Source organism: Mus caroli, chromosome 8 (genome assembly GCF_900094665.2).
Source record: "Mus caroli chromosome 8, CAROLI_EIJ_v1.1, whole genome shotgun sequence".
Classification (NCBI taxonomy): domain Eukaryota; kingdom Metazoa; phylum Chordata; class Mammalia; order Rodentia; family Muridae; genus Mus; species Mus caroli.
Window position 1 is genome coordinate 19,342,019 of NC_034577.1, and position 14,219 is coordinate 19,356,237.

Genomic DNA, 14,219 nt, shown 5'->3' on the forward strand with positions numbered 1-14,219 from the left:
GTGGATGCTCTCAGCCAACCATTGGACTGAGCACAAGGTCCCCAATGGAGGAGCTAGAAAAAGGACCCAGGGAGCTGAAGGAGCTTGCAGCCCCATAGGAGGAACAATAATATAAACCAACCAGTACCCACAGAGCTCCCAGGGACTAAACCACCAACCAAAGAGTACACATGGAGGGACCCATGGCTGCATATGCAACAGAGGATGGCCTAGTCAGACATCAATGGGAGGATAGTCCCTTGGTCCTGAGAAGACTCGATGCCCCAGTGTAGGGGAATGCCAGGACAGGGAAGTGGGAGTGGGTGGGTTGGTGAGGGGGAGGGAGGATGGGATGAGAGGTTTTCAAAGGGGAAACCAAGAAAGGGGATAACATCTGAAATGTAAATAAGAAAATATCTAAATATATTTCATTTAAATAAATCATTGCATTTAGAATAAAGCAGAGGGTTGCTATGAGGCTGAGTTTAGATCCTCACCTCTCACCCTGCACAGAAACCAGTGCAAGAGGCATCAAGGACTTACAAACAAGGACCGTAAGTTCTGAGACAGTGGGAGGAGAGAACCACAAAAGGGCATCAAGAAACAGGCACGGGTGACAACAAATTCAAACAGTGACAGCAACAGCACGCCTGGCTCTGTCAAACTTTTCAAAAAGCCAACACAAGTCTTTTCTCACACTCTACCAGAGCACTAAAGCACACTTCCCAAGCCACATTCCGAGGAGAACGTTATCCTGATAACCAAACCTAGTCTAAGAAATGGCAGAAAAGAAAATTAACAAACCAAAGTCACTGGACCACAGGTGCAAACACTAAATTGAATCCAACAGAAGAACCTGAGTGAGGTCTTATATGTGATAAGCAAGTAGGCTTTCTCCGTGATAGGTATGGGGGGCAGGGTCAATAGATGCAAGAAAAGATGTGAAATTTCCCCAAAATTTAGCAACTGTGAATGATAAAAATTTATTTCAGCTATTAAGTATACAGGGAAGTTTCTCAGCATAACAGAAGCCCACAGCCATGTCAACACATGGGAGTGTAGCATTCATCTCTTTCTCTAAGATCAGGAGAGAACAACAGTGAGCACTCTCTAAGGTGGCATAGCCATGGGACAGAAGACATGACACCACCCAAGTGCCAAAAGAAGAAGCCAGAGACCTGTGATCGTATATTTAAAATGCCTAAAAGCCTCCACGGAAACAAGCACAACTTAGTTAACGAAGCTGGGCACTGTAAGGTGGGGGATACCTACAACTCTAGCACCCAGGAGACGAAGGCAGGAAGGCTATGGTTGTGATGCCATCCAGAGCTATATGTCAAAGCCTTGTCCTTGAGAGGGAAGACCTCTAAGAACAAACTCAGTACATTTGAAGAACACAAAAAATCAGTTATAATTCCATAGTTACCCTCTCAAGAAAAAAAAAAAGAAATTTGTGAAAACAGTCTCACCAATACAATAAAAATGAAAATGAAATATCTAGGAGTAAACTTAAGCAAAAATCTATACAGCACTAAAAGTTATAGATCAAGGACGGGGAGAGTTGAGGCCATGAACAAGCAGGAAGCTATTTTGATTTGTGAATTAGAAAAATCATTTCTGTTAAAATGTCCACATCTGGAGAGATGCCCCAGTGTAGGGGAAGGCGAGGGTGGGGAGGAAGGAGTCGGTGGATGGGTGGGGGAGCACCCTCATAGAAGCAGGGGGAGGGGAGATGGGATAGGGAGGTTCTAGAGGGGAAACCGGGAAAGGGAATAACATTTGAAATGTAAATAAATAAAATATCCAATGAAAAATAAAATAAAAAATCAAACAACTAATGGATTGGTTTATAAGGTTCAGCATCTGCTTATATTTTATTTTTGTAAATTAAATATTTTGAGAAATATATTGATCAGCATTTTCCAATTTCCAAACTTATATTTCAGGTTTCAATTATCAATTTACAGTTCCTGAAAATCTCTAATAAAAAAAAAAAACGCCTTAAAACTTGAGAGAGAGAGAGAGAGAAATGACTCAACAATTAACAGCAGTGTCTGCTCTTCAAAAGACCTGGGCTTGATTCCCAGCACCCACATGGCAGGTCACAACTGTTGTAACATAGTCAAAAAAAAAAAAAAATCTCATGACATTTTTCACAAAATCAAAAACAATCACCCAAACATGCAGAGAGAACCACAAAAGACTTCAGATCATGAATGCAATCCCAAGTCAAATGTATAACACTAAAGGCATTTATTATATAAATTTCCTGATTTTTGAGTTTATAGTACATGGTGTATGGTTTAAAAAAAAAAAGGCACATTCCAATGGAATAGATTTCAGAAGGAAACCCACACAAGTCAACTAGTTCTTTAAGAAAGCATACAGTGGAGGTGAGTAACAATGCCCTGGGACAGATACAGGAAGATGGCTGAATTATCCCAGCAATGGCTATGGTGAGTTAGCCACACTCCCAAAGCCATCATCCTTGCAAAATCATCCACTAAGAGTCTTCACAAAAGCTTCAAGCAATTTGGTGAAATGCTGCTATAGTGCCCAAAGTCTTAAGGAGATGCAGACCACCCCACTGCTTCTCCAGACACCTTATGTAGCACGGTCCTAATGCTACTTAAATGTAACTTTGAAACATAAGTCCAATTTACTCGCTACTCATGGACTCCTCTTCCTTGGAACGGCACTGTTTCAAGCCTTTGCACCCTGTGCCTATGAGGAACACTGAAGTGAGGATAATTAAGACAATGTACAAACTTAAAAGCCACTTCTTTTCTTGGTTCTTAGATGCTCTTTCCATGGGCAGATCTAAAAATAAAAGGTATGTGAGCCATTAGAAGGCATAATTTACTTTCAAGTAAATGATTTCTTTTGCCCCCTCCCCCTTGTCAATTAAGTAACATGGAAAAGTTAAGTACAGTAGCACAGCATTTGAAACTTTATCTAAGATCTACCCCAAGAAATGGAAACAATGTTTCAAAGGTTTACAGACTATTCTACACCATTTAGGGACTACAATAAAACCCCCTTATAGCCCTGTGAGTGCTGGAAATATAGTGATCTGAAGTGCAGGTTGCTTACAGTAAGATTGCCCTGACTTTAACGCATTACAGGATTCTCAACAGAACCTCACCATGCTAATATGGTACACCTCCTTTGTAGGCAACAGACTATTATCTTCCTACCTTAGGATTGTATTTCTATACATCCAATTGCATTACTACTTTAAGGAGCAGTAGCTTGACACCAAGTCTAATTTCATCACTTGTTGACAGTGCCTACCTAAGCCTGCCATGTCAGATCCTAGAAGCTCAAGAAGAAAGGGTGTGAACTTGAGTGGGGAGAAAAATGGGGAGGATCTTGGAGGGACTGGGGGTAGGAGAAACGATAATAAGAACACAACATCTGAAAATGGAAACCGTTTTTCAAAACAAAGAGTTCCAGAACTATTTTCAAGTCTAACAGGTGTATAAATGACAGAAACCAAAGGCTGCTGTGGTAATGACACTTCTGTTATCATCTCTTAAGGTGAATCCATTTGTTTCTTAAAACCAACAGACTGTACATCAAACCTTATCCTCCATGTAATTTCTCCTATAACAAAAACATGGTGTCTGTACCTGACACAGTAAACATTGCCAAGAACTGAGTTCCCACACAATTTGTAAATGTGATAAAAAGCAGATGTGGATTGCTCCCAAATGATAGAGATGTCAGAATGAGAGGGAGGGGGAGGGGAGGGGGAGGGAGAGAGAGAAAGAAAAAGAGAAAGGAAAAGGAAAAGAAAAAGAAAAAAAGAAAAAACGGATAGCCCAAGGCACCCTACTGGCCTCACACCCATGTAACAGAAACTATGAGCAGAGTTAATGATATTTGGTCCCATTATTTGAGAAAAAAAATCTTTTGATTCCAAATATTATTAGTCTCTTTTCAGGTGGTAAAATGTGGCTTTCTTTGGATGAAAGTAAGCGATCTTATAACTTTTTCTCAATAGCTATTTAAAGACAGAGATACTTGCCGTGCTTGCCAGACCACAGTGATGCTGACCTTTTTCCCGTAGGATATTCACAGTTGGGAGGTGCGAAGCCGTCATTGCAATGGCAGTCACCATGAGAATTGCACACCTAGGGTTAGTTTGAATGTTAGTGTAAATGATTTTCTTCTAATTATGAAATTATGTGCTAGGTTATAATATTTACTTTTTTATCTTAGCCAAGAATGACTGAATTCATTTTGATTTAAAGAGAGAATCCCATAGAGGGAATATTTGGTTTCTCAGGCTAAAACTCACACATCAAAGGAGGACATGTTTAAAAACTACGAAGAGAGACGTATATTTGTATGAAGAAACTGTAGTGAATTCAAATGTTTACCTTTAAATTTAGAGAGCAGTTTCAGGCACATAGATCATCTCTAAACCTGGCAGTGTGTTGCAGGCAGTAGGCCAGATGTCAGCATCCATCTTTTCCCTTGTCTAGGTTCTGTGGACTGTCGGCTGTTTCAGCCATCAGCCTTTACAAGGAAAGACCTGGACCTTCCCCAGGCTGATTGTGAATCATTTACTAGCAATGGGATGCTTTTCCTGTTACTCAGCTTAATGCCATCTTAACTGGATCTAAATCTCAACAACAACAAAAACAAAAAACCAAGAATCTTGATGGGGGAAAAAAAAAAAACCTCAGCAGCTTCCATGAGAATAAATTTTCTAAATGCAAAGAAATTGAGATTTGGGGGCAGGGAGCCAAATGAAAATTATTGGCAATGAATAAAAAATAATCACAGTGAGAAGCACCATCAACAGACTAGTTCACACAGAAAAACCCCACATCATCGTCCCGAGTTCATCATTCAGATAAACAATAATTCAAACATGATCTATCATGGCCTTACTTTTGAGGACTCTGGTGTGAACATCATGGGCTAGAAGGACCTGATGCTGTAACCTTTAGTTGAAAGCTCATTCAACTAAATTACAGCAGAGAATTAGCCATACATATAAAGAAGTAGTGTGCGAATGGACATTTAGAGCCACAGACAGGCATCACCACAAAGTCTCCCCCATGGGACTTTAGAGATGCACTTCTGGGAAAGATGCAGAAGAACCCTAAAGCCAAAGCCAGGTGTGGAGGCACAAGCCTAGAACCCCAGCAGTCATAAGGCTAAGGCAGAAAAGACACTGGTTCTTAGGCAGGCTTGGGCTCCAAAGTAGGAACTTATCTCAAAACGTGACAAGCAAATACTCTTTAATATCACATGACACAGGCTGGCTGATTATATTTACTAATAAATATACAAACAAACAAACAGATGACTATTCTCTGAGGTGAGATGAGCACACAGATTGGTAGAAAGGGAAGCGTTAAAGCTTGAGAGTAAGCTGCAGTCTCTCTCTCTCCTCTCTNTCTCTCTCTCTCTCTCTCTCTCTCTCTCTCTCTCTCTCTCACACACACACACACACACACACACACACACACACATCAGGAACTAGATGTGCGTGTATGTCCTAAGCATATGTTATATATCATATATATATATATATATATATATATATATATATATATATATATATGACATACATCCTAAATATATATATATGATGTATATCCTGAATAAAAATATATATGATATATAATCTATGACATATATCCTAAATATGTGATATATATCCTAACTATATGTATATTTATACATACATACATTTATACATCATATAAATACATTTACACATATGTCACAGATATCCTAAAAGGTGACCAGAGGCAAAATTAGAAGCAATGAAGGAAACAGTTCACCAGAAAGGCCTAGTGATTGTCAACATAAACATGCACAGGATGTCAGCACTCCCAGTTTGATGAAAGAGAGATTATTGCCTATAAAGGAATAGGCAATGTTTTGGGGACATACATTTTGATACCCTACCCTTACCAACATGCAAATGAGAGAGAGAGAAGAGAGAGAGAGAGATTTCAGATTTAAATTTCACTATAGGTCAAATTAACTTAGATGACACAGAAAACATCCCATCTCACAGCAACAGAGTTAATATCCTGCTCAGCAGATAATAAATCCTACTCCAAAAACCACACACATACTTTGGCAAATAAATCAAGTCTTAGCAAATGCAAAAATAATATTTTTTTATCTTACTAGAGCAAACTAGAATAAGAACGAGAAAGAGCAGTGGCACAGCCATATATATCTACTGGGTACAGGGAGAGTCATGAAGCCAGCACAGCTCTTTGTTTGACACAGTGCCAGCAAGGTTGAGCCAAATGCTGAAACGACTGTCATTCTGTCTCTCACTTTTAGCTTTCGATCTCTGTGTGTTGCGTTCTTGGGTTCTTGGGGGCTTTCGGCGTGATAGCTCATTTTATATCTTTTCCCGAGAAAATTATGCCTGAGTTATCCCTTCTCCTTTTAGGAAAATAACTTTATCTGGCCTTGTGTGGAAGTCTTTATTTATGCCCTGGAGATTGTGATATAAACACAGAGAAGCATATAGCTAGACACTTCTGTATGAGGCTGTTACTCAAGGAATCTTCTTGGCGGGTATCCGCCCTTAAGCAAACTCAGACAGTAGAATTGATCCAGGGCAAACACAGCTCTGTCAAAAAAAAAAAAAAAAAAAACCAGACAACTGACAAACTCCAAATGGCCAGGGGAATAGGTTACAGATTCAAGGTCTCCTTTTACAATATGCTCAGAGCACTCTTTAAAATATAGTTTAAAAATAGGGGGTCAGCCGGGCGTGGTGGCGCACGCCTTTAATCCCAGCACTCGGGAGGCAGAGGCAGGCGAATTTCTGAGTTCGAGGCCAGCCTGGTCTACAAAGTGAGTGCCAGGACAGCCAGGGCTACACAGAAAAACCCTGTCTCGAAAAACAAAAAACAAAAAAAAAAAAAAACCAACAAAAATAGGGGGTCATTCAGGGTACACCCTTGAAAGACTAGAACTCAGTGACTAAGACCAATTGACAAAAATAACCTTTTCCTACTTAATAATGTAGATATAGCCAAAGGAGTTGGACATTAGTATTTGTGATTCATTAAAAGACCAGTTCGTCTATTTTCTGTTTGGGGTGCTTTAAAACTGCCAATCCCCCCAGCCTGAAAGCAGCCATCATACTATAAATGTGTTGGCTGTGGAAGAGACAGTCTCTAGATTCTTTACATTGGAGTTATATGGGACTCATAATAAAAATAAAATCTGTTTATTTGTACTTTCTCATTGTGACTAAACTTGTAACCCTGGCCATGCAATTAAAAAAAAAAAAATCAAACACATAATCTGTACCTTCTTGGATAATCATTAATCTGTCTTTGTTCTGTAAGACCTATATAAACAAAGGAGCAACCTGATTGCTAGTCAGAACTGCAACTTTCATGGGACCACCTTGCCTGGCTCACACCCTCCCCGTCAAGGACTCCTTCTGTCCTCTGCAGGCCACCCTGTCAACAGCAGCCAGGCCAGGACTGGCCCCAGCAGAAGGGCATGAGAAACAGCTCATTCTTGGACAACTTTGTATATGTATATCATGAATTTTGAGAACTTTTACCCCCATCACCCTTTCTCTCTCCCCATCACCTCCTCCTCTTCTGCAGAAACTCTTCTTCCAGCAAGCCCCTCCTGCCTTTAAAAAAAAATCTTTCTTTGACCCTCAGTTTCCTTTTTGTTGCTTGAATGAGTTGGGGGTTGTTTACTGGAACACAGGCAGCTCACCAGTGCTTGGGCCACTGACAAGAATTACTTGCCCTCCCCCTATACCTGATTAACTAGCTGCCTCCAGTCCCTCGGTGAGGAGAGGGGCCTTGTGAGCCCCTCCCTGATGATGGGTGGTGAAATGCTAAGCAAACCCAGTTTGGAACAGGCTACTGCAGCAGCCCTGAGGAATGGCTGGGTGGTGACCACTCCCCTGTCTCTTACATTCTTTCTGCCCCCTCTTCTGCGCTGTTTTCTGAGCCTGAGCCTTGGGTAGAGACAGAGGCTGTACATGCCTCGTTTAGGGCTGAGTACACTACAGTCTCTTATTCTCAGCTACTCTGACCAATTATGGCTCTCTGTAGGCAACCACTACAAAAAATGAATCTTGTCTGACTGAAGCTGACAAGAGAGTTAAACTATGGGACTACGTATTTAGAGGAACATCCTGCCTATTTGGCAAAGTGACCATAGCGGCCTCCCCTTTGGGATCTCTAAGTTCCCCAGGCGTGGGATTCTGACTAGAGTTACAGTACCAGGTGTGAGCTACCTCCTGTGGAGCAGGCTGCAAGTCCAGTCAGAGGGGAGTTTAGTTAGTTACTCCATAATGCTCATGCCATTATTGGTCCAATAGGCACATCTTGCTAAGCAGGTCATTATTGTAACCCATGGGGTACATAAGGGTGTGGGATCATTGCTAGATTTTATCCCTCATCGGCCTGCCGGGACCTTCTGGCAATACAAAGCTAGACTACATGGAGAAAGGGTCTCCTTAGATCCATTTTTATTTCTTAGTGCCTTGTAACCGAAGTGTGTGGTGCCTTCAATCATAGTGTCTTCTTGGACTGGTGGGCAACCAGAAATATTGACCACAACCTGTAATGTTTTGGGGGTTCTCTGGAAAATCCCCCAACTGACGGCTCACAGAGAGGTACCCTGAACCTGGGTATGGGAATTTTCATTTGGTAACTTTAGGCTTCCTTCTTAGAAAAAGGTTATCCATCCATCCAAGAAAACAAGCAGCAGGAAATTTTGGCAAGGATGGAGAGTAGGGCAAGAGCCCTTCTACACCATTGTAAGGAACTTCCATGCTGTCCAGCTGTGTCACATCTGAACACACACACAAACACACACCCAAGACAGCTTCCTGTAGAGATAACCAAACACTCATTGACTGTAGTATTTTCACAATAGGCAAATTAGGAAATGAACCTTCATGACGACCAATGGATGAATGGATAAAGAAATACATCTATATGAATCTCATTCAGTCACAAAAAAAGGAATGAAATTATACCATTTGCACTAGAGGGCTATCAAGTTATGTGAAATTAGCCAGAAAGGCTCGGAAGAGTAAGCACTCACCAGGGCAGGAGAGCGAGTGCTAATATTCTGCTGCTTTCTCCCCTGTAGTCAGGGTCAGAGCCCAATCTATGAGATGGTAGCAGCCACACTCGGGGTGCGTCTTCCCACCTTGGTTAAAACTTTCTTCAAACACCCTCACAGATACACCACTGGTGTGTTTCCCAGGAGCTGTTAGATCTCATGGGGTTGATGATGAAGAGAAACCACCCCAAGTTTCCTTTGCTCGGCACTGCAGTCAGCATTTGTTACTTTTGCCTTTCTGGCGACAGCCATTCTGCTGGGGTGAGAGTTCATGCTATTGTTTGCATTTGTATCTCCTTCCTAACTAATGCTATTGAGCTTATTTTTTTTTCCCAATCATTTGTTGGCTACTTGTATTTCTTTTGAGAAGTGCATGTATCCTGAGAGAGTGGAAAGCTTCAGGGCTGCTGGTAAATTAGAGGAAAGGGAAGGATGGATCAGCCAAGCATAGGGTACAGCATGATGCAGCAGTCGTGGGTGCTGTCATTCATCCTCAAAGCCCACAGATGGAAGACACTGAGTGGTTCTAAGATTCCAGTGTTAAACAGCAGACTTTGGGTGACAATAACCTGGTGAAGTTTATCATCAGTTACAATGACTATAACACTATGCTGTATGACACTGATCATTGTGGTGGGGGTGGGAGAGTGGGGGCAGGGCAAGTGTGGACTGGCTGGGACATGAGTGGGATTGGGGTGCATAATGTGAAATTTACAAAGAGTCATTGCAAAGTTGTTTTTTTTAAAGATATGCTTTTCTGTAAACATAAAGATGTATGTTCAAGAGAGAGACAAAGCTGACTTTTTTTTTTTTAAATGAACCCATAGACTCACAGAACAGGAGACTGCCTATCTCCCATTGTAACAGAATTAAAAAAAAAAAAAGTCATGGGCAGTCAAACTTAATCAAAAATGTTTACCAACACTAATTATAGCTCAGCTTGACTCCCCATTTCAGCTCCCAGGTGTCAGTGGGGCTTGATACACTGTAGACACCAAATGAGACCAGCACATGATCGATCGGTGTTAAGCAAAGCTCCTGAGGCCGGCGGTCTACCACTTACTCCGTTCCCATTGCACTTGGATGAACACTGTTTTGATTTATCCTTAAGATATCTCGATTCTATGCACACGCCATTTAAGCAGATCTAAAGAAAACAGAAACAAGTTTCCAACTCAGGGGTCTCCAGCCACCTGAGCACTGTAAATCAGAAGTTTAATAACCAGACTGTGACCATTTGCTACTGTAAGGTCCTGCACCATTCCTCCAGTGCTGGTGTGATACTTTGACTTAGTTTAAAATGGTTTGGGGTTTTTTATTATTATTATTATTAATTCTGTTGACATTTGTTTTCTGACCAGTGTGATGTTTAGACCTGTTAGCCGGGTGTGGTGGCGCACGCCTTTAATCCCAGCACTCGGGAGGCAGAGGTAGGCGGATTTCTGAGTTCGAGGCCAGCCTGGTCTACAAAGTGAGTTCCAGGATAGCCAGGGCTACACAGAGAAACCCTGTCTCAAAAAAACCAAAAAGAAAAGAAAAGGAAAGGAAAGGAAAGGAAAGGAAAGGAAAGGAAAGGAAAGGAAAGGAAAGGAAAGGAAAGGAAAGGAAAGGAAAGGAAAGGAAAGGAAAGGAAAGGAAAGGAAAGGAAAGGAATCCACCTGTCAATCATGGAGCATTTGGAGATTATCCAGGGACTTCTACTGAGTGATAATGGTGGCTCACCAGTTGTAACAGTATATGGCTGTGATGTGAGTGATGGAGAGTTAAAACTCAGGAAGAAACTTAAAAACCATGGAACCATTGAAATTTTCCTATGAATCTAAACCTCCACTAAAATATAAGGGCTGGTACTTTAAATATGTTTCAGTGGCCTGGGAAATAGGTAGCTTTAATAAGATATAATACAACATGCTCCTGCACAGACACAGATGTGGTCCGAAAATAGATAAGATTTTTGTGATAAATTTATTTCCTTTGAATTTGCCTCATATTTGAGTTGGGATCAGAGATTCAAACTAAAATGATCATTAATCAATAATAGCAGCCAAATTATACTTAGCTTAAACTATGTGCTGGGCATTGTTCTATTCATATTATGTAATCTTTATTTTCCACAATAGCCCTATTATATAATGTTATTATCCCCAAAATTACAAATTCTCAAACATCTCACATTGGTCAGGTAACTTATAAAATGCCACATAATAATTCTAAACATCCTGATTTCAAGAGTGCTGTGCTCCACTGAGCCACAACGACTAAGTGAATTTCTTCTCAGAAGGAAAGTAAATGCCCCATGCTATACTACTTATACTTTGTAGTGTACACAGAAGCACAGAATATTCCCAAAGGTTCTTATCCCTCTGCTCTAGCCCTCAAGGCTTAGCATGGATGCTTTCCCTCATTATGAGGAAGTTCTAAAGGAATGAAACATTTCTATTTTTCTCTACTACTAGCTGAACATCAATTAAATGTATTCATTTTTTCCCTCAAGACATTTAGAATTACATGGTGCAAATCTAAATTTGACACCTGAAGGACCCTGGCCAGCTTGAGTGTGGAGTGTGGTGAAGGTGGCTCTGGCAGGCCCTGCCCTTCTCCCCCTTTCCCCATTAGATTACATTCCTAAAGCTAGCCGCCCTCCCCCACCCTCACCCAAGGTCTATTCCCTTATTTGGCCATAAGGCTGACTACCAAAAGCCTCCTTTGACTCACCTAATTAACATGCCCAACTAAAATTAAACACCTCAGGGCTCCCCATTTTAGGTTTCTAAACCACTTTCCTATGTGACACCTCTGTCTCCTCTCCACCCAGAGACATTCCTTTGTCCCCATCTGGGACACATACCCCCTCCTCCCTCTCTCTTCTTCCCTTTCCCTTCTTCCTTGTCCCTGCCCTCTGTTGTCTGGGGACAAAAAACTCTCCTTTGTGTTGAGAACTTGGTCTTGGGGGTCTTGAGCCAATACCGATCCTAACAATACTTTAATATGAAAATGCTGACCAAAATAATAAATGAAGCTAGATTTTTCTAAGAAACTGACTTACCCTATCAAGATCACATGTAGCACCATTAGCAACCCTGAGTGGATCTTCTTTGACACTCGATCCAAAGTCCACAGTTATACATACTTTGTCTCGCACAAAAGCATAGATCACAGAAGCTGTACTGTTATTGGGTGGGTTGTAAGGAATTCGGCTAGGGTACGTACAAATCAATCTCCCACATATGAGATTCCTGAAGACATAAAAATGATTAGTGGGCATCAACATCGGGTGGTTATTAGAAATGCTTTGTAGTGATTCCGTATTCATGCCAATGTAAAGAAGATATCGTATGTTAATATAAATATTTAAAATATAAAGTTTAAACCTGTTGATGTAAAGAATTCATTGTGACTCACAGTCCCTTTATTTACTCTGTGGACTTTACATTTACTATCGAGTAATCTATGAGTGGCAGAGAATAATGAATAAATTTGGTAGATGTACCCTCAAGGACTTTACTACTTGATATTAAACATGATAAAATCCCCATTATAAATAAAATAAGCCCTTATAAAAAATTTAAAATATGGTGATATTCTAGGTTATCAGTTTCAGAAAACTCCATAGATATTTACAGAGCCAAAATTTACAAGTTAGTTTTAACCAGAAAGCATAAACAATTCAAGGACACATCAAAGAAGTGGCATGTTTAAGAACCTACCAATGGCTGGTCCAAGCCAAGCTGCTCTGAGCATCCCAAGGGACCTCCATTCTCCCACCACCTCTCCTCCGGGCTGGTACAAACATTGACTTTCAAAGAAGAGCTAATTCCAATACTCCTAAAACTATTCCACACAATAGAAACAGAAGTAATCCTGCCAAACTCATTCTATGAGGCTCCAGTCACCCTGATACCTAAACCACATAAAGACTCAACAAAGAAAGAGAACTTCAGACCAATTGCTTTTATGAATATTGATTCAAAAATACTCAATAAAATGTGGGTAAACTGAATCCAGTAACACATCAAAGACATCATCTCTCAAGATCAGGTAGGATTCATCCAAGAGATGCAGGGATGGTTTAATATACAAAAATCCACCAATATAACCTACCATATAAACAAACTGAAAAAAAAAATCACATGATTATCTCATTAGATGCTGAAAAAGTTTTGATAAAATCCAACACCTCTTCATGTCAGAAGTATTAGAGAAATCAGGGATACAGGACACATATGTGAACATAATCAAAGCAATTTACAGCAAGCCAAGAGCCAAGATCAAACTAAATGGAGTAAAACTTAGAGCATTTCCACTAAAATCAGGGACAAGATAAGGCTGGAGTACAGGAGACAAGTTCACTACCAATGGTTCAGGCTCTAAGATCAATAGTTGATAAATGGGACCTCATGAAACTACAAAGCTTCTGTAAGGCAAAGAACACTGTCAAAAGGGCAAATTGGCAGCCCACAGATTGGAAAAGAATCTTCACCAACCCTATACCTAACATCATATAATTTATAAAGAAATTATGATATCTACAATATCCAGAATTTATAAAGAACTCAAGAATTTAGACAACAACAACCCAAATAACCCAATTTTAAAATGGGGTACAAAACTAAACAGAGAATTCCCAATAGAGAAATCTCGAATGGAATCCAATTGCGCGCGGGACCTGAGACTGCATTAGTTAGGGAAGCAGAAAACCGGCCTGAGTAGGGCCACAAGCCTCTTCGGGTCTGACCAGCACCTGGGTAGCTAGAGCGCAGGGTCGGCTGACACCCGCCAGCTACCCACGACACCCGGCACAGGATTTTGAGACTTCTGGTGAGTGGTAGAGAGCTTCTGCTCCAGTCCAATCGCGCAGGACCTGAGACTGCTTTGACTGGGGAGGCAGAAATCCGACCTGAGTAGGGCCACAAGCCTCTTCCGGTCAGACCAGCACAGGGGTAGCTAGAGCGCAGGGTCGGCTGACACTCTCCAGCTACCCACAACACCCACCACAGGATCTTAAGACTTCTGGTGAGTGGAACACAGAGTCTGCTCCAATNTTTAAACAGTGACAACAATAACAACTAATCCCAGAGATTACCAGATGGCGAAAGGTAAACGTAAGAATCTTACTAACAGAAACCAAGACCACTCACCATCAT

The 14,219-nt window shown here is 41.0% G+C and overlaps 1 protein-coding gene across 1 annotated transcript in view; it reads right to left on the reverse strand.

Moving 5' to 3' along the window:
- LOC110299910 (disintegrin and metalloproteinase domain-containing protein 32) overlaps positions 1 to 14,219 on the reverse strand; it is a 102,087-nt gene that overhangs the window by 16,321 nt on the left and 71,547 nt on the right. The window contains exons 16-19 of the mRNA XM_021169865.2: positions 12,122 to 12,311; positions 10,139 to 10,222; positions 4,010 to 4,115; positions 2,643 to 2,799 (exon numbers count right to left, since the gene is read on the reverse strand). Coding sequence (XP_021025524.1) covers positions 2,643 to 2,799; positions 4,010 to 4,115; positions 10,139 to 10,222; positions 12,122 to 12,311 — 537 coding nt within the window. The remainder of the gene's footprint in view (positions 1 to 2,642; positions 2,800 to 4,009; positions 4,116 to 10,138; positions 10,223 to 12,121; positions 12,312 to 14,219) is intronic.